At 41.5% G+C, this 21,227-nt stretch overlaps 2 protein-coding genes across 29 annotated transcripts in view; both read left to right on the top strand.

Moving 5' to 3' along the window:
- Positions 1-7,691: 7,691 nt before the first annotated feature.
- LOC143149539 (glycosylated lysosomal membrane protein) lies at positions 7,692-10,249 on the top strand. The gene is made up of 6 exons (XM_076317032.1): positions 7,692-7,875; positions 8,476-8,733; positions 8,825-9,028; positions 9,114-9,344; positions 9,456-9,748; positions 9,828-10,249. The coding sequence occupies exons 1-6, from the start codon at positions 7,804-7,806 to the stop codon at positions 9,997-9,999; spliced, it is 1,230 nt and encodes a 409-aa protein (XP_076173147.1). The 5' UTR covers positions 7,692-7,803; the 3' UTR covers positions 10,000-10,249.
- Positions 10,250-10,756: 507 nt separating this feature from the next.
- Para (sodium voltage-gated channel paralytic) overlaps positions 10,757-21,227 on the top strand; it is a 70,804-nt gene continuing 60,333 nt past the window's right edge. For 7 of the 28 annotated variants that reach the window (XM_076317021.1, XM_076317016.1, XM_076317019.1 and 4 more), the window contains exons 1-2: positions 10,760-12,439; positions 19,688-19,765. The gene's annotated coding sequence lies outside the window, so the exon portion shown is untranslated. Of the gene's footprint in view, positions 12,440-19,687; positions 19,766-21,227 lie in introns of all 28 variants that reach the window. The other 21 variants (XM_076317014.1, XM_076317023.1, XM_076317027.1 and 18 more) reach the window with 12 other exon arrangements.

The raw sequence follows: 21,227 nt of genomic DNA, 5'->3' as shown, positions 1-21,227 counted from the left end.
AGTTCTAATTGTGCTGTTCCAGTAGTCAGATTTATAGTAGACAGTAGTAGAAATAGATATCAATATAAGTTACCTAAGTGTTACATCGAATAAATTCACATTTTTTGGAAAGTATAAAATTGTTAAAAACTAATACACGAATAATCGAGTGAAGAAATTCTTATACAACGAGTTCAGGATAAACATTTCAGATTTGTAATAGAATACAGTAAGTGTTTTATTATTGTTAAAGGTGCTTGGTGAAATTAAATATTCACTAATGTTTGAGGCACTGGAGCACTTTTTCAATTTTTTTTAAAGCTGTGTTTATAATATTAATTTACACAGGTCTCGAAAAAGAAAGTAGTCTTCGATGCTGTTACATATTTCTTGGTTGAAGTCTTCAGAAATTCTGCTCGCACTTTCCATCGCCAACGTCAAGAGAGTGCCCGTGGCTGTTTATCGTTAGAGGAACTTCTACGGGGAGACAGTATCGGAGGCTACGAACCCAAGGTCAGTGTCGGGGCTAAAGCTGGCTCTACTAATCCCGCAACATGATGGCAATGTATGTACAATGTGTGTGACCTTATCGGTATGAAACAAGATATAATTTATAATGAATTAAATTTTTACAATAATCGTACGTTTTCTATAATAAGATTCGACGACAAAGTGTTTAACTGGATCTCGAATGTGAAATAATTCAGCAATTGTCTGATTTGGAAGTGTATTCAAATTTGGAGAACGTCGACGAAGTCTTCTTTTATTTTCTTACACATTCACCTCGTAATTTTATTATATTTAATATAGGCGTTACAATAATATCGTTAATAAACTATTTAATATTCTTATTTACTGTAACTTTATCTTTTCTTGTTATCACTGTTACCGAATCAAAATTTGACATTTTATACTTCGTTTCTAGAAATATTTTCCACGTCTTTCGTTTGTAGACACCGTTATGTATCAATTAGTTTTGACCTCGTCGTTGTTAATTTACATAAAACAAAATTTATGGAGTACGCTTAAATCTTTGATAGATTGACATTTTCGACGCCAGTGATGCCAAAGCAACTCGATGCTGCGGCTCGTTCAAAGATACGCACACAGCGATCGCCTATTCTGTGATTGTATAAACTGGACGAGCTACAAAATGTCATTTTGATAGTTTCTTGCGATTCATTATAGAAGCAACGACTCGTAAAACACTGATGGACTTGTAAACTATGCACGCACACTAAATGTAAATGTTACCAGAACATTCTCCGCCATCTGAAACCAGTTTTCTCTTCGCGTCTCCTTCGTACATCGTAATACGAAGCGTATTTCGTTTTCATGCCTCTTTTCTTTGTAATGTTCAAGGTCGACACATATATTTCCTTCGCTTCCGAAGAGAATGCTCATTGAAAAGTACAGTAATTGCATCCTACCGGTTGTAAATATTTCAATCTCGATATTTCTCTTAACGTCAGGCTGCGCAACAATTTCTTAGTCTTCCCGTTAACACAGAATATACGTACTCTTCGTAACATCGAAGAATCCAATACTACGTTTGGCACTCAAACAATTTTCTAAAAGAAAACGATCTTCCTTGATTGATTTGCTACACAAATAAAACTTATTTAGAATTCATAGGACAACACCGAAATTCCATAGGAATAGTCACAAAAGCTTTTCAACTGAAATTAACTCGAACGGTGCACCTTTAAATAAAGAGAAATTGAGAAGCCAAAGTGTCTTCATCCAAACTTGAGAAACACAGACAGTTAATGTGTCAGAGTCAATATACTGTTCAGATACGGAGGATGCGAAGGCCTCTTAACATCGATTCACCCCGAGAGGAGTGTCCAAATGCCTTTCAATCAGGAATGCCGCGAGTTAGAATCCTTGGAGTCGAGTCAGGTACGTTGGTCAGTAGGTCTGAATAAAGACGCAGAAAATAAACAGGTAAATAGGTAGGTAGGTAGGTAGGTAGGTAGGTAGGTAGGTAGTTAGGTAGGTAGGTAGGTAGGTAGGTAGGTAGGTAGGTAGGTAGGTAGGTAGGTAGGTAGGTAGGTAGGTAGGTAGGTAGGTAGGTAGGTAGGTAGGTAGGTAGGTAGGTAGGTAGGTAGGTAGGTAGGTAGGTAGGTAGGTAGGTAGGTAGGTAGGTAGGTAGGTAGGTAGGTAGGTAGGTAGGTAGGTAGGTAGGTAGGTAGGTAGGTAGGTAGGTAGGTAGGTAGGTAGGTAGGTAGGTAAGTAGGTAGGTAGGTAGGTAGGTAGGTAGGTAGGTAGGTAGGTAGGTAGGTAGGTAGGTAGGTACGCAGGCAAGCAGGCAGGCAGGCAGGCAGGCAGGCAGGCAGGCAGGCAGGCAGGCAGGCAGGCAGGCAGGCAGGCAGGCAGGCAGGCAGGTAGGCAGGCAGGCAGGCAGGCAGGCAGGTAGGTAGGTAGGTAGGTAGGTAGGTAGGTAGGCAGGCAAGCAGGCAGGCAGGCAGGCAGGCAGGCAGGCAGGCAGGCAGGCAGGCAGGCAGGTAGGCAGGCAGGCAGGCAGGTAGGTAGATAGGTAGGTAGGTAGGTAGGTAGGTAGGTAGGTAGGTAGGTAGGTAGGTAGGTAGGTAGGTAGGTAGGTAGGTAGGTAGGTAGGTAGGTAGGTAGGTAGGTAGGTAGGTAGGTAGGTAGGTAGGTAGGTAGGTAGGTAGGTAGGTAGGTAGGTAGGTAGGTAGGTAGGTAGGTAGGTAGGTAGGTAGGTAGGTAGGTAGGTAGGTAGGTAGGTAGGTAGGTAGGTAGGTAGGTAGGTAGGTAGGTAGGTAGGTAGGTAGGTAGGTAGGTAGGTAGGTAGGTAGGTAGGTAGGTAGGTAGGTAGGTAGGTAGGTAGGTAGGTAGGTAGGTAGGTAGGTAGGTAGGTTGGTAGGTAGGTTGGTAGGTAGGTAGGTTGGTAGGTAGGTAGGTTGGTAGGTTGGTAGGTAGGTTGGTAGGTAGGTTGGTAGGTAGGTTGGTAGGTAGGTTGGTAGGTAGGTTGGTAGGTAGGTTGGTAGGTAGGTAGGTAGAGAGATTGGTAGGTGGTGCACCAGAGCAAGCGCTTTCGCGGGAGGTGAACAGTGGAGGCAAGTCGAGTCGAACCGGCAAGCCAGACAGATCATTTTGTGGAGGCTGAAACCCCCATGAAACCGGTTCCTTCTTGCGCGCGCTTCTCTTCTCCTCTTTCGTCGTTTTTTCCATCGACGTAGTCGCCGTGTAACCATCGACTGGTACTACTGCGATGCATACCCGTCTGTTACCTGGTTATAGGTACAGACGCACACCGAGTCGAAATATATGGTATAAACGAAGGACACGCGCCATTATTTCAATATTACCAATGTTTGTGCTGTTTTTACTCAATTTCAATTACACGTATTGTTGGAACGATATCTAGACACTGATGCAGATAGTCGGCGTTTGCGTATCCAGAAAACTCTGCCGAATGAATATTAGGGATGAAAGGAACGTTACTTGTTTCAGATTGTAATATTTTTGCTAGATATCCGACTTACGAAGAATATGGAGCTTAGTGTATTTAAACGATAGGTAGTTATTCGAAAAGATGACCCCATGATTGAAATGCATTCTGTATAAATAAATAAGTTTTATTATTATTTCAGATTAATTGATATCGACAATAATCGAAGCTCAAAAATCGGATATATTTAATGCGCACAGATTCTCACCTTTTTGCAGTAATTTCTTTCTGCATAACTCTATGCAAATTCTTTAAATACTACTCCATTATATATTAAGATACATTTTTATTTTATGTACTTTAAAACGTCTGTACATGTGCACTTTCATAATATGCGTATTCAGTAAACGTATACATAATGAACACTGTACCATTATAATTAATTGCCTTTGATTTCTGCAGCAAAGAATATAGGACCGGATGAACTGGATGCGACTAGTAACCATAGATGGCAGTTCGATGGTTTAGAACTGTCTCGTCGCTGAGGGATCGTGAATAAGATTCATTTCTCAACGGTGCTCGCACGTTTCGAAGTTTCGAATGCAGCAGTAATACTACAGCTTTCATTCTTTGCCTGTATCGTTTTGGTACCATCTGATATTTCGTTTCGTTACAATTCGATTTTTTCCTCTTCATTGACATTTCATCATTTGTCATCTCCTCGAATGATATAAATAATGCAACCAATACATATACAAACGAGTTTTAATGCACAATTCGGAATTATTCGATTTGCATTGCAACCCCGAATCATAATCTGGATTTGTATTGAATTTCTTGATACATTAGCAGGTACACGATCGATAAATAAAAACAGAATTCTTGAAATGAATTTCCCAATGTTTGTGCAAGCAGTAAGAATACGGACTACAAAGTGCAGATGGCACTACAATTGAAATAAAATATTTGAACCCTTTTATAGATGAAATAAATAATATAAATATATAATATTTATTCTTACGTTTGTAGAATCGAAAACGAATTTCGTCACATTTTCAAGTATATTTATATTACTTTGACATCAGTAGTTAGAATAAACTTCTTGAACTTTTGTTACATTCTAATAAATTATCAGAATATATTTGATACGTTCGTTTTCATTGTTGTACTTGAGTTCAGTTATAAAAAATTTCTCTATTTCCTTTATCCTTAATTCTGGTTGGTAATAAATTATTCGTAATCAAGAAAACAAAGTATTTACTTTTATCGATATATGTAAATCCATCTTTAAACGCCATCTTTAGACGTTTTTCCTAACGAATTCAGTAGTTCATTAGAATATGCATCAACTATCAAAACAGGGTGGTCTACAATATAGAAATTTATAAGTACTATTAAAAAAAAAAAACTTGAATCTTGTAATTATTACTAAATAGCACTATGATACTTACTCGATGTAAAGTTCTCATAATATTACGTGAAACGATAGAAATCATGTATCCTAACCTCGTGAAAACAGTGACTTTCAAGTAGCTCGACAAAATTCGAGAATAATCATTTCGATTCAAGTATATCGAATTTTATTTTTCATGTTAATAAATGCACTTAAATATCTTCAAACAAATTGAACTAAAACCAACGTGTAGTCGTTTTATTTCCTCTGCCAATGATCGAAACGTCATTTCCATGAAGTTGCTTGATTTAGGAGTATTCCTTGATCGTACCTAACCTGACTGCATAATTGAAACGTATTATTTACATAATTAGAAAAATAAATTGTGTATAGTTTTTTAAGAAGTAAGTTAATCTGTTACGAAGAAAATTGTTGTTCTTGGTTTCGAGCTAACCGGCTCGATAAACGCAACGACGACAGCGTCATCAAGCTTCTCGGCGACCGGCCGATTGAACGCAGGCCGCGATCGTGCCGATTCCTCTGATTGGCTGAGAGACCCGGCGTTACTCACGGCGCAAGAAGACTCTTTGTCTGTTTTTCGTCCGGCCGACCAGCCGGCAACCGGCGGAGCGCAAGTTATACGTGCAGTCGGAGGTCCTTCAGCCGTCGTGCTGGCTGCAATTATTACGCTCGCTTTCGAATTCAATCTCGACTTGTTTGTATCCGTCGCGATTCTTTTACTAGAACTTCCATGTCGTATCGTAACGCGCGGTGACTACGGACGAGAATCATGAAGCGTGCCGGCGAACCGATCGGTGGTGTGCTTTTTAAAAGTTTTGCAGGCGAACACAGCGAGGATACTGAAGAAACGACAGTGGTGATTCAATTGACAGAAGGTAAGGTTCCTTCTCCTTGAATCTATCACTCGATGAGCGTCTGCAAAGAGTAATGAAAAGCTTTCTTACCAAAATTTTGATACCAAACCTCTATAGATTGCGAATCTAGTTAGAGTATGGTCTACATTTTTCGATTTTGTGGCTTAACGACTGTAGAATCTCTTTGATTGAAAGCAATTCAAAAATCGAGTCACAGACGGTTGTTTTGCTCGTATATAGTTCGAGAATTGATAATTTCAAAATTTTTTTCTAAATTCTATCCTTACCTTTTCGAGAGAGCAGACCGAGTAAAAGAATACGATAGAGATAAAACCAGTTTTAGACTGAGCTACCCGGTACGTAGGACTGTTGTGTTCTCCCGCGGATCCCGACTTCCTCCGACGACCTTCAACACGGTATCGTTAAATCGTCGAAGAGCATTGGCCGCGACTGCTTCAGATAGAATAAGCAAATTTAAAAAAAAATTGTATTTTACTAGATACTGTGAAAAGTAAAAGAAATCACGATGCTGCGTCTGTTTAAAAGAAGTTTATTCAATGTTTTTTAAAATTGTAAACCGTTTTAATTGAGTTTATAAATGTTCCATGTACGAAAACGTACGAATGAAATAATTGAGTGAGAACCCGAAGAACCGAAGTTCCTTGAAACGCTAGACATACGTACGAACATTTGTACGCAACGTATGCATGTATGAGCTTCAGGCGCGGACACTGCTTCGGTCAAGGTCGTAGTCTGCAAGTTAATGCTCTTTTTACACGTTCTCTTTCCCCGACTGTATACGGTGTCTCAAAAGAAGGCAATTAACGTTTGCTCTAAGCGAAACTGTTTTAAATAATTATTATAAATAAAAAGGAATATAAATAATGTGTAATATTGCAATGGATTTTAAAATAATTAGTAATGTGATTCAATAAAATATTCTTTGATTTTTAGCATAATGTGTAAGTCAATGTCACTTTGTTCGGTACTGTGGACTTGATTAAATAGCACGTATCACCAGTTTTATATTTATAATATGTTATCGGTGATTTTTGTTGTTGAAATAATTATTTAATTTTCAACAACAAATTTTTAAACGAAATACTGTGCCGAGGATTGGTAACTCCACCACCGTTGGCGGAATCTAATGGCCAATGGGGTACGAGTTTCCTTCCCTCGACGCGAAATGCAGCTATAATATAAAGGTATCAATTGTGTGAACAATTAATTTAACAACGATCTAACATTTTATCAGAAACATATTAATACTAAGATTTATGTACATTATTAATGTGTAAGTATTTAAGTAAGTATACCAGCACTTAATAAACTTAATAAACTGTTTAATAGCTACAGTGTGAAAATATATTCACATTACATAAAGAATATTCGTATTTAAAGTAAATAAATAATTTTAATAATTTATCAATTCTTAAGTTATTTGGTACCATTGTTCGGTATAAAAGTGTCGATAAATACGATTCATATCCTTTGTTTGCTATACTTCTGAATGTAGCGTCATCTATGCGCAAGTTAAAGAATTCGTAACTCTACTTTATCTTACAATACAGTTTTCAATATATTTATTTAGCAAATTTTTGAAAGATATTCATATAGATATGTGTTGTATAGAATTTTCCTGACTTATTTCCAAGTTATAATATCGTCCTTTTTACGTTTTACCTTGTCAGAAGACTATTTTCAAAATTGAAATTGAAGTTTTTCGTTTAAATCAATAATAGGAAAATTTATTTGGAAAATGATCTCAAACGCGATCAAATGTGATATTAGTAAGCAGAAGTCTACAATATCTGCAAATGCATGACGAGACGAGGAATTTATATTGAATAGAAATGAATGTCATTAGTAAAGTTTATCTAGTAGACCTTTACCTTGATCACAAGGTTGTTTCGATGCAGAAGGTTTTAAAGGAAGTTGATGCTATCAAAGAAGTTGCGAGAATCCGTTGTGTTGTAATTCTTTGTCAGTAAATTCGGGAGGCGTCGCCACAGTCGCGATCCATTTTGATACCAACAATCGCGTCAAGCGCGTTTCAGCAGTGATCAGTAGTAATCAGCAGCGTCATAGGTTGCGGTGGTGTTGTCAATGAATGTTTTGATTTATTGTATACGTCAGACAAAATGAATTATGTTTTTATATTATTATTATTGTTTATTACGCTTGTTGATTTTGGATATTGCACGCAAAGAACTGTAAGTGGTGATACGTTACTGATACAGTTATAGTCGTAATACAATTTTATTAGTTCAGTTATTTGGATCAATGTCCTTTCAAATGAAAAACAAAGGTCGCGCATATATGATTCATCGTTCGATTGTTCTATCTCGCGTACAAAGTTTGTTTAGAATGTATATCATATCTCGAAATTAGTTGTTGAATAACAATTCAATATTAATTGAGAGCAGTTGCTTAACGAGGAGCAGGAGAACCCATAAACCATTAATTAATTAATGGGGGAACTCTAATTGAGCATTTTGTAATGATATAATAATGTATCGACAATTTGTTCCCAACAAATTTAATCCTTGTAAATTTGATTTGTATACGATATTGTAAAAAGTAAAACAATTTGTAAGACTTGTATGTTATCATAATTTATGAAATAAATTTAATTCAATTCGAGTATATAATAAGAATGTTATAAATAGTTAATCCGTTAATTTTTTTAATAATTTTTTCTAGCATAAAACTTGATAATTGGAACCTAAAATTATAATTATATATTATTTAAATTTTGAGCTGTAAACAATACATTTACATTTCTTTATACAAAAGAATTTGTCTGGCACTAGTTACGGTCATGGCTGAATTACAACTGTGGCACATTATGCAAAGACTCAAATTTAACAACAGTTTATCTAAGAGCCCAAGGATTCAATGACACTTTACATTACCTATGGGATTTTAGCGGTAACCCATCCATATTATTAGCAGTTACTTCGCCTTCAACTTCCATCGATATTTCCTGGGACGATTTTATTAAGAAAAAAAAGAATTCAATAACATTTTCAGAAAAACCTATTTATACATTTGGAATAGTTATAAATAAGGTCAGTAAATACATAAAATCATTGTATATTGTATTTTTTTTGGCATAATGTACTAAACTCAACGAATTAATAAAATTTAATCGATTTCTAGATTATAGAATTTAACGACGTAAATGACACAGCATTGATAAACATTAACGATAATGTAAATACAAACATTCTACATCCTATGTATTTTCAATGGCAGCGTAAGGCTTTATTGTCTAACAACGAATCTGTTACCTTAGATATGGAAGGTAGCTATTATAACGATACTCCTATGAATATTAGTAGACACGGAACATTAAGGCTTTTGGTAAAGTATTCTATATTTATAATATATTTAATTTTTACTAACAATAATCTAACAAATTGTATTACAATTTTTATTTATGTTTCAGTTGAAAGGATTTTGTTCCTTCGATCATTCAGAAGTAATGCCTCATATGTTACATACCGAAAACTCCACTCAGGTCGATATTATTCTCGACAATGTAGAAACTAATAAAAGCTTTTCTAATAGTAGATTTGCTATCGAGTTACTAGTTGTAGGTGAGGAAAATCCTGATATACCCATGTTTATTAATCTTAAAAAAAGTTTGGACGACGAATATTCACCAGGTATATTCGAGGTAATATTTATATATAAGTATTTACCACATTACCTTTTTATTTAGTCACTGTATCTGGTAAGAAAAAATTAATGAAAAATATGTAACGTTATAAAATTGTTTTTGTTTTAGATCGCTGAAGTTAGAACGTTGCCGTTTGAAAATTTTGATAATTTTCGGGTCGAAGGAGCTTATTTACAGTGGAGACCGATCTCTTATACAACTGTATCTCGTAGCGTAACAAGTTCCACGGAAACAATACAATATCCACCGCTAAAAGTAGCTAACCATACGAGAGCTATTACAAATTCCATGTTATATTGTTATTACGGAGACAAGGTTAACGATTTGCTTACGCAAAGAATTATTGTATCGTTAGGAATACAAGGGGATGGTTTTTATAAACACACTCACTACTCTACATGGTAATTTTAGTTTTAATTTCAATCGTGTTCATTTTATTATACTTTCGAGGAAATCGAATAACGTTAATGTATCTTTCAGGACATTTTTAGTCGGTTATGGCACACCACCCAGTGACAGGTTCTCTTACTTGGTGATTATGATTATTTCAATCGGTTTTGGTATTCCACTGTTTATTTTATTAGCAACTGGTATATACATTTGTATTCGAAAGCCACTGAAACGAAGGAACGATACTTATTTAGGTCAATGAAAGCACTCGTAGATCGTATAAAAAATTCCAACTATTCGGTATAGGAGTCCGAGCACATTTAGTTGCATTTTCGATACCACCGTTAAATTATACAAAGATTTTCCTATATTTATATATAATAGCACTATATTTTTGACACAAATATTCAATTTGGTTCATATATCAATTCGAAGTATATATTCGTGCAATGCATAAAGACTATTCTGTATAAATTTATACACAGTTACTTAATAAATCAAAAACAAACGAACGGAGTAATCATTTCTTCGAAAGATTTCTTACTCGGGCAAACGATACCGAAACTGGAGATTAATTATAAAATTACTTCTTTCTTCCTCCGACGATGACGATATTTTCGTGTCGTATTTTAAAGCACTCGATAAAATGAAAAATAAAAAGAAGAATACGTGTCCGAGTTACAAAGGAATGAAAATAAAGAAAAAAAGAAAAAAAACTTATCGACCTTATTCTCACCGAAAGGTCGAAAATTGTATGCCAACTGAAATGGCGACAGTAAGATCGCAGCACAATCGTCGTCCGAATAGTTCCTCGAAAAGAAAGCCGTACGGGGCGAGCTTGCAGAAGCGTTTGGTCGTTCCGAAACGACAGGCGAATGTTTTCAGGTACAGATAGTAAGGGTGGCGCGGTGTGGTACCGTGTTTCTCGCTATCACGGGGGTGGCGGGCGAGGTGCTGTCAGTGGAAGAGTACATTTTCATTGATCCGTTCGTGGCGCGGAAGTCCGGGGCGTGCGAATTTACGAATCCTAACCGCGATATCGACCTCGTACCATTTACGATTCAATCGAACGTTGCGAGCGGTGTTCGTTTCGTGCGAACAGGCAAGCGAAAACGGGCGATCGGCTCGCGGTACACGAAGCTCGGTGTAAAATCGCGAGGAAACCGGTGAGACGAATTTTGATCGAAACGGCGACGAAGGAGCGTATACCGCAATCGCGATCGGGTGAGTACGGATTTGTAGCTGCGACAGTCTCTCGCGCACAGTAGTCGAGTCCGGTGGGTGGTCAGACAGGGGGTGATTCGCGTAGCGGGTTGCGAACGGTGCGGGTATAGTGGGGCGCCTCGAAACTAGTTCCAGTTGAGTCCGCTGCGCGAGATTGGCGCGTGGCGGTGCAATAACGTCCGCGTCGGGTTTGTCTAATCGCGACAGTCCTCGAGAGAACCTTTTCTGGCACTAAAAAGTGCGCTAGACACGGCAGAGTGGTCTCAGACAGTGACTACAGACCGGTGAACGAAGTGAATATCGGTGGCCAGAGTTGGCTCTCGTTAGAACGAGGAAAGAAGGACCGCGGACAGAGAAAACGCCGAGAGACGAAAGAGAGTGTGCTAGTGGCGACCAAAGTGAGAGGGTAAGGGGGGTGAGAAAGAGTGAGAGAAAGTGGCCGTAGGTGGGAGGTGGTGAGAGAAACGGACCGTACGTCGGCGAGAGGGAAGAAGAGAGTTAAACCCGGGGGGGGGTTGTGACGAGGAACAGAGGGGAACGTTGGAGCGAGAGAAACGGGAGGGAGCGCGCGCGCGCGCGTGTATGTGCCAGGAGGAACCGAGAGACAAAGGAAGTGGAAAGGACCCGGTCGGTCGGGAAAGTTAAGGGTAAGAAGAACAGGCAGGAAGGACAGGAAAGACGGAAGGATCGTAGAGCAAAGAGATAGCGAGCAATACGGGGGTGACAGCGGTACGTGAGGTAGAACGCGTCGGGTCTGTCCCCCAGAAAGGGACCGTCGCGCGCAACGCGATCAATTTTCGTTGCGACGCGGGCGGCGAGACTGGAGGAAAGGAAGAAATGACGACTGCAGCGAGATACCGATAACCGGCCAGATAATGTTGTCGCAGAGCAAGTTTTACGCTCTCTTTATCCACTACACGTTTGTGTAGCGCGACACGGGGCGGGTCCTTGCCGCTGCGGTGAAGAACAGAGAAGTAGGAAGAGGAGGTGGAGGCGTGAGAGAAGAACCAGAAAAAAAAAAAGAAAAACGGACACAAGAGAGAAGAAGGGAGGGAACGAGGAAGAGTTCGCTGCCGGAGAAATCTCGGAAACCGAAAGACGCCCCCTCTGCAAGATACACTCTTACGTTCTCGTGAACGAAGGATAAACCGAGAGAAAGAGAGAGAGAGAGAGATAGAGAGATAGAGATAGATAGAGATAGAGATAGAGATAGAGAGAGAGTGAGAGAGAGAGAGAGAGAGAAAAGAAAGGGGGACAGAAAGACAGGAAAGTTCGTCGTCGTGGTACGGTGGTTAAGTTTACAGTGTCGTTGCTTGGTAGTGTGCTACTCTTGCCTGAAGCTGAACAAGCAAGGCCCGCGGAGGTATCTCAGAACCCGCCCCTCCTCGACGTCGCAGTGCCTCTTCTCCATATCGCTACGTCGTACTTCTTTTCGTTCAAATCGCGACTATCTACGCTACCGGAGAAACTCCTCGACCGTAAGTGAAACTTGTAACATCTCTCCTCCCTCCTAGGCCCCCCTCGCCCCTCGCCCTCACGGTCCCCCTCTTCCCGTCCACCGTACGACCGCGCGAGATTCGTAAATTAAACGTGTTTAAACGCGATCACGTTACGCGATCATAAACACGAACCGTGGACCGTGTATCGTCGATTTCGTCGTTTCGGGACCGCGTGTGCCAGTGTCCACCACCGTGAGGCGCTAATGGCGCTTCCCCGTGCGGGTCGTCGTGTCTCGCGGTTTCATAATCGTTTTCGTTCCCAGTATTCCCATATCGGCGCGAAAACGCGTCCCCGATACCGTTCACGATGACGTAAAACGTCTCTCTCGCGCTCCCCCCGCTAATCAATTACCGTGACCAGTACGCCGTTTCGATTAGTTTAAAGGATAGCACGAATCGAATCGTAAGGTGACACACACACACACATACACACACACATGCATACATAATATGTATGTGTATATATATGTATATATATGTATATGAGTATATAGATATGTATATATGCATATTTGCGTATATGTGTATATATGTATGCATGTGTATATATATATGTATATATATGTATATATGTGTGTATATATATATGTATGTACATATACATATGTATGTATGCACATGTATGTACGTATATGGATGTACGTATATAGATACACACACATAGGTGACATATATATCTGGTTATAGCGTGACGCGCGACTGCTGTTCCATTCTCGATATATCGATCGATACCGCCTCGGTCAGGGATCAGTCAGGGGTTCACTCGCGACGACGATAAGCGCACGGCTCCTCTTCTTTCGCTCGCTCTTCTCTCGAGATTGCTCGCACGTGAAATAGGTTTCGGCCGACTTTGCGTCGTGCCAGCGAAGGTCGTGTTCGCAGGCGCTCGTGACAGTATGTTTATATCGTGTTCGTCCGTATTCGCCCGCTTGTATTCTTGTGTCTCGCGATGACCTTCCTCCGCGCGAAAATTGCCGGTCAATACGACGTGCACGATCCGCTTAAGAGTCGTGCGATGGTATCGATCACCGACTCGTGCACAACCGACGTTCGCAGGGACTTTCCTCCTTCGCGTGGAAACGCGTGAATATCCATCCGCCAGTCGCTCATTCTCCCCGTAACGATCGACTCTCGATCGGTGATCGTCCGATCGATCGTAACGACCGTTTACTCCGTGTCGAGAAACGGATCTCGGTTTTGTAGGTTAAGTTTCGCAGCGCTTAGTCGCTTGATTGAATCGCAGCAGCTCCAACGAAATGCGTGAAATATGTACATTAGTACGCATCGAACGTGCGAATAATGTTTGCATTTTGAGCTAACGCATCGTATCACGAACATTTCTCGATCATTCCTTTTTTTTGCTCCACCCCCACCCCCCCTTCCACCGATTACCGAGAACGCTCAATCACAAAGCACGCACAATCCGCGGACCTGTCACCCGTTACCCGCGACACCGTATATTCATCGTTCGAAATTCGATAAATCGTTTTTTTTTTTTTTTCTTTAATAAATAAAAGATCGATACCGTGAACGGTGAAATGTCAAAGGTCGTATCAAAGCTACATTGTCTGTGCTAAAAGGAAGCGTATTTTCCCGGCCATTCGATACGAGAAAAGCGTGACGTCAATCTCGATTCCTTCGACTTACGGTTCGAACGTTCCCGTGGCTGGTTACCGGCTGCCTGCAACATTCGCAATTCGGTGAAATAATTCTCGTAACGGTCACTTGTTGGCGTTTCGTGTGCAACAGATACCCAGATCGTGCGATTTTTCATATTTCCATTAACGTAGCACTCGATAGACGCGTAGTCGCTTCCCCCGCATTGTTCGAAACCTATTCAATTAGAATCGTTGGCTTGAAGCTTGAAATCCCGCTGAATTGTGTGTTCAGAGTTTGCAAGATTCGAGATACGTACAGTCGCGGGTTTAACATTTGCGAATCTTTGTAAATCGTAACTCTCGAGCTTGCGATCTCGAAACTTGGAATTCGCAGCTCGCGACGATCGAGAATTGTCGCGATCTCTGAAATACCGCAGCTTTTTCAGACGGTAATGTTCGAATTGGCCGTTCTCGACGATCACGGTTTTGAAATTCGTAACCGTTCGGTGTCGTGATTCTAGAATTTCGAATCTACGAGAATCGCGAACTTGAAGTTTTCGAAGACTGTTTTTTTTTTAAAAGATTCGCGGTTCTCGTCGTGGTTTTAGAAATTGGAATTTTGAAAACTTGCGGCTACTTGGCTTTTGCGGGTGACGATTTTAGAGTTCGAGATCCTCGCGAATTCTTCGAAATCTTTCGTTCTCGGGAATTCGGTTATCGCGGTTCGTCGTTCCGAAGGGAGATTGTTCGAGATGTGGGATCGAACCTCTTACGACGGAAGCTCAAATCTTTCTGATATCGAATACGCCATGATAACGGTGTTAAAAAAACGCGCGCGCATCGGAAACGGTGAGGGTGAAAGAAGGAGGGAGATTTTGCAGGGCAAACGATGGACGATCAAACGCAACAGGTGCGATATGCTTCGCACGACGTTCTCAGCGCAAATGCATCGAAAGGAGTATGCGTGAACCGAGTTTCGATGTTAATGCATTTTAATGGAGCTTTGTTATCTGTCCGTTGTTATCCGCGGGTAATTAAAACGGAAAAGAATAGACGTTGATCTCGTACGGTGCACCCGAAAATAGTCGACTCGAACCGAATCGAGTGCGGAACAATTTTTTTTTATTTTTATCGTGCACGATCGGCGCAACCGAATGGAAATTAATCGGGACGAATCGTTTTGAAAAATAATCTTTCCGAATTTATTCGAAGAATTAATTTCACCGCTGTTTTCAATCGCGTTAGAGAAATAGTAATCCTCGAGAGGTTGTAAACGAATATCAATTATTGATAAACGGTATATAAATATCTTAAACGAAGCATCGAATCGATCAACGGGTGTTTGGATGAATCGCAACGAATATTAATCCGATGAACGTTAGATGTGCAACGATATCAATAATTGGTAAAGTAATCTCGTGAAATTTCGCAAACTGGACAATTACAATTCAGTGCAGCACGTTGGAGTAAATATTCCAACACGGTTACTCGATCTTGTTGATTACACGTCTCTGTGAACCGATACGGGAACGATTCTTTCGAGAAACAAAAAATTTGATACTACGTACGTAGGAAGTACGTAGAAACGTAAAAGTAAAAGTTCAAGAAAAAGTTTAATTTTGCTCGATATTATACCTGGATCATTACGACCGCGAGTAACGACAATAGAAAATGAAGTTTCGAGAAACGTTCGAATCGTTCTCAAGTTTGTATCTCGTTGTCGTCGTGAGATAGGAATAAACGTAATTATCTCGAGATACCCGGAAGGTGGTCGTCCAAACCTCGATATCGATGCCCTACAAAGGGAAAGACTTTCGATAGGGAGAGTATATAGTAAATAATAGAGGGTTCAAGGTTCTATCGATTGACGAGGAACACTCGATCGAGATCACATCTGATGCGGTGCGGTCTCCCTGAGCGCAACGTCGAGTTAGACCGTAAGAGAAGTCAGGCGTTAGGCAGGCAGGCAGGCAAACGGGCAATCGATCGATTGTCCTCGCAAGAACGCATGGCCCTGTTCTGCACTATACTTTAGCTTCGGATATACTTTGTCTTTTATGGGTCGTGTCAATGCAGTTGGTGCCGTGGGAGCAACAATTTTCCATTGTCCGTTTAAACGCTTCTGTTAGCATCCAACGATACATCCAGATACTAACGCAATTCCGTAACACGTATCACCGAATTTTCCACGCGGATGAAATTTTCTCGCGTTGTTCGTTTTTCGTGATTAATTTCGAAAAATCGTCAACTCGCGCGCAATTTCCCAACACCCGTTGATTCGTTCGAAAAAAAACCATCGACAATCGAGGTTCGATGATCAACGATCCCTGATCGTTGATACCTGTAATCCGATAGCCCGCGCTTCGCAGCCGTTCCCCATAGGCGTAGCGCGGTGACTTTCCTCCGCTGTGACTGACTCTCGTCTACTTGTACTACTTCCGACCCGTTCCTGGCATACCGCGCGTAGTCAGGAGTTCTCGCGTGAATAGTTTATCGCGTTCGCGACCGTAAACGGCCACTCTCGTCCTTAAACTTGACGTTAAAAATCGTCGTACGATTTGAACAAAAATTCAAGTATCGTCCATCGTCGGTATCGTCGCGCGTAATCGTTACCGACACACTGTCGTTTCGATTCCGATCGGTGCTTCTCGAGGAAATTTTCACCTGTTCTCTCGATGGAAATCGAACAACCTACATGCAGCGTGGTTAGATTTCAGTTGGAATCCTTTCGAATCGTTTCTCCATGGTTTTGCGGGAGCGTCGTCGCGACGGTCCGGGTCGAACGATGCGCGAAAACGGGACGAAAGGGGGTCGAAAGTAACGCGGTTCGCGGTGCGCGAAAAGCAAAAGAAAAGAAAAGAAAAAAGAGAGAAAAAAAGAAGCGTACATCTCCTTTCCAACGTTTTTACCGTTTTCGATCCTTGGCATTGGCGGATGTAGCTCGGGGGATCGCGGATGGTGGTGGTAACGACGGTGCGGCGGCGACGGTAGCGTCAGCGGTCGTCGTCATGACAACGTTTTTCCGCAACGTACCCGGCCTGGTTCGTGACGTCACGCAACGTCGGCAGCGGTGTCGGCGTCGGGTCGCTGCTGTGCCACACCGCTACGCGGTGAAAAGGGTTTTCCGCCGCTGGTGGCGCCACTGCGCGCCACTGCGCTTCACCAAGATGGCAGCCTCGCAATTACAGAGAACGCGACCACCGCACCGATACAGTGCGTTTATGCGCGAAACGAAATTATCCTCTCAAATATGGAACGAACGTGATTCCGACCACGTACACGCCCATAATCCCATCCCCCTCCCCTCTCAACTGGAACCGTTGAATTCTTTTCGCGATTCTCTCGGCGTTAACGAAATGCGTGCACGAGCTTCACTGCCAAATAGTACGAAATCTGGGACACAACTACGAAACACCGAGTATCACCGAGCGGATATTTCTGGGTCGTATTCGAAACAAATTCACCGCGATTACGTTTCTCGCGGTTCAAAACAAACCCATTACAGGGGGATTTAAATCGCGGGGAAACAGGGTCGTTAGAATTGACTCCGGAGCGTGTCAATCAGCCACGCTCGAGCGTACATGCATGCCAGGAAGCCGCGGTTATATCGTTCGTTTCGTACCGCTATATGCATCGGGACTATTTATTGATCCGTGATTCGGGGCTTTCGAAAAGACCTTTGGACCGTCTTCTCGCGATATTTCCGTAACTGGACACAGTCGAGGGAACTGTGCCTCGCACGACGCGGTGATAGCTGGTACAAGTACGATAACGCGGTCTGCCGACGAACACCCTCGCGGCACTCGGTACGCGTTAGGTTCGAGTCACCCTTTCGCTCTTCGGGGCACAGCGGGTCAAGAAACGTTCCATCCTTTTTAACGTCTTGATAAAAAAAAAAATTAAAATAACTCCGTACGAGTTGCACGGCGAGGCTGTCGATACTCCGTCTGGTAATTAAACAACCGCACGATCTATGTTTTTAGTTTCAGTTATTTGGTATCGTTTCGCGCGTGTAGCAACTGTACCTGAAAAAGTTAAGCCGTAGCGAACAAACGGGTCTCCGACCGACGAGAAACTTGCGATCCCGACCCTCGTGAATTCGACATGAAGAGACGAAAAAAAAAAAAAAAAAGAAAAGAGAAAAAATACTCCCCCTCACCCCTCGAGTCCTTAGTCCTTTTAGCGAGAGGCCTCTCGTAACGTCGAATGCTTTTGTTGATTTCCCGATGAAGGCTAATTTACCATAGACATACCTGACCCCGTTTCTCCCTAGGCTGCGTGTTGGCAGAGTGCCGTTTTTATTGTAGCCGTATATCCGCAGGATAAAAGCCGCAATAAGCAATTAAATCGAGCATCGTATCGGTAACGTTCGAATTGTGCGTTCGGTTTATTTCGTCGCCGGGATTTTCTGTACGGTTTAGGCACGTTGTCTGGTCGGTCTTCTGTGTATATGTATATCTGTAAGTATATATATATATATGTGTATATATATATATACCAAATATATATATATATATAGATCGCGAAAACGCTCGGCGTTTCCGATACGCTCGAGCGCTCGAACGGAACTTAAGAAGGCCAAGGGACTTAAGTGGGCCGAGTGCACGATATTTCAGCGTATCGTGCAAGTAGGTTGTCGCACAATCCCCTCCCTCTCCTTCCGCCGCGTTCGAGATCCTGAAAGCGATGCGACCGGCCGCTCGCCGGTCCCTCTGGCGTCGACGATCGGCGCGCCGCGCCAAATCGAATTAAAGGGCGATTCTCGTGGCCGCTGACTGGCTGGCTGGCTGGCTGGCTGACTGGCTGGCTGGTTCGCCCGTAACACGTAAATTAGCTCGGGCGTCTTCGTTCTTTCTCGTGCGCTCGTGGGCTCGGGCGGCCCGATCCTGCGTATACTCGCACCACTGGCGATCACAACCCTTCACTCTTACTTTTCCCGCTTTGCGTATGGGCGCGCGTTCGGCGTTGGCGCCGCGGCGACGACACCGATGCATAAGCGCGTGACCGAGTTCCGGCGGAATATGATCGACCGCGCGAAACTCGGTCAAAGACCACCGACACCCTTCTTCGAGCTGCCTCTATATATCGCGTGGCTCCGTGTAAATTTTTGTTGTCGTGAATATGCGTGAACACGCCGCCACTCTTTCACGAACGACGAAACTCGAGGGTCCGTTTTCGCTGCCAAAAGACATTCCCTCCCGGTCCCGGCGACGACGACGACGACGACGACGACAACGATAACGACAACGACAACGACAACGACGACGACAGGGGGAAGGGGGAATCGTTTATACCCGTAACCCGGTGGTACTCGAGCGAATTCAGTTCTCCGGGGGTTTTTTCTTTTTTTTTTTTTTTCCTTTCGCGAAACCTCGTCTCGAGCTTTTCTCCCGTGGATCGTTCGCGAGACGGATCGAATGAAAATATTTTTCATGGAAATTCATGAATAGTATTTTCGCGAATATGTACGCGGGATTGGGGTGAGGGGGGTGGGCGGTGTGTGTGTGTGGAGAATATTTTGTCGCTTTTGATGTCGCGAATGCACGTTCGAAATGTGTATTCGGTTGTAAATTATGGAAGGAGAATAATTTATTTTTCTTTCATGCAGATTCTTTTACTCTTGTTTTAGATAAGTATCGATCGACTCGAAAATCAGACTATGTTATTTCGGATAACGGATTGATCGCACCCGTCGCTTCATTCACACGTGAGTATGTAGGCGTAATGTATTGTTACAGTGTTTGCATTCTACGTTACTTTTTATCGGTGACATATTTTTGCTGTTAAGTTTGTACGAAGGCGCTAACGATTAAGCAGTGTGTACAACTATGAAATAAATAGGGTGATTTTTAATCGCTTCTCGATACTTCGAGGGATGAATTTGAAACACAGTATAAGAAAAGAAAGTTATGTCAATATTTATCGATAAAAATAAATAATTATCATCCATTAATATTACAATTTCTCGTTCACCATCTATATGGTGAAATAACAGAGTTTCTAGAATCCGAATACTGTCCACTTCTACCTGAAGTGATAAAATGGCCGAGCGATTGAATATACTTGACCTGCAACGATTGATATATTATATATAATTTGTAACACGGTTAAGAATCACCCTGTGTAACGAGGAGAAATAAATGTTCAATTTACCGGTTTCAGAGTTTACAGTCGATCGGTATATTAGAATTATCTTTATTCTTGCGAACTGATCGATCATCGTTATCGTAACCCTACTTTTTTTTAAATTCATCATTTATTCTTGAAGCGTTACCGATAACTATTTGCGCGCAGTTGTAATATGCATTACGAGAAGTAACAAATTTTGAGATTAATCATTTTTTATCCGTATCCGCTGAAGCATCGGTTCCTCTGTGAAGAATTAACAGATTTAAAGAGTTCTTGTCTGCGGTGGCCATTTTTCGAATGTTAGACTTAGGGACAAAGAATCTGTTGTCGACCTAGATAGCTCGATTTCTAGAACAATTGCTAGCAAACGAGAGGCCCGGGTTTAAATCACGATTTAGCAAATCCGATCGACCGATTCTTTCTTCTTTTGTATTCGTGTGTCCGTGGAAGATATGAATCTCCACCTTTTAATCAACAGCGAACAATAGAATACTTATAAATGTTCGTTTCATTCAAAATTCGAGTACAGGGATTATTAAAGCTTCCCGTAACACTTTGCCGGTAACGTATTCCGTTAATAGTTACTATTTAACGTTATTCGGATAATTTTCGACAACTTCGCGTTCTCCAAATACACACGTTAAAAAGTAACCAATTTCTGATGTTCGAAGAAAGTCAGTTTAATTGATTATTCTTCAGAATCGACTACCAACTTTCGTTATCTCTTTCGATAACAATTGTACCAAATGAATCGAAGTTAGAACTTTTCATACGATTACGATGAAACGTTATCTTCACTCGTGAAAAGTTTACAATTTCCACATATCAATCTATCAACAGGCAACACTGAACAGTCGCGATAGTGTGTCTGTCTATTTTTTGCCCTATAAAATACAGATGAAAAAGTTACTTTTCGTAATAAAATATTCACCGCAAATACAAATCGATAGTAGTCGCTACAGTACTACTCGCAGCAGTTTCATTCAGAGACGCCTGAACACGACTTGAGCCCGTCGCAAATACCATAGGTGCAGTTGAAG

Source organism: Ptiloglossa arizonensis, chromosome 7, assembly GCF_051014685.1.
Source record: "Ptiloglossa arizonensis isolate GNS036 chromosome 7, iyPtiAriz1_principal, whole genome shotgun sequence".
Lineage (NCBI taxonomy): Eukaryota > Metazoa > Arthropoda > Insecta > Hymenoptera > Colletidae > Ptiloglossa > Ptiloglossa arizonensis.
Note: the sequence above shows the minus strand (reverse complement) of the source record. Positions and strands in the feature narration are given on the sequence as shown.

Excerpts from the sequence above, each read along its gene's own strand:
- LOC143149539 (XM_076317032.1), top strand. The coding sequence starts at position 7,804 with ATGAATTATGTTTTTATATTATTATTATTGTTTATTACGCTTGTTGAT. Across the intron at positions 9,345-9,455 it reads ATTCACCAGGTATATTCGAG|ATCGCTGAAGTTAGAACGTT; the intron begins GTAATATTTATA and ends TTTTTGTTTTAG. Across the intron at positions 9,749-9,827 it reads CACACTCACTACTCTACATG|GACATTTTTAGTCGGTTATG; the intron begins GTAATTTTAGTT and ends TGTATCTTTCAG.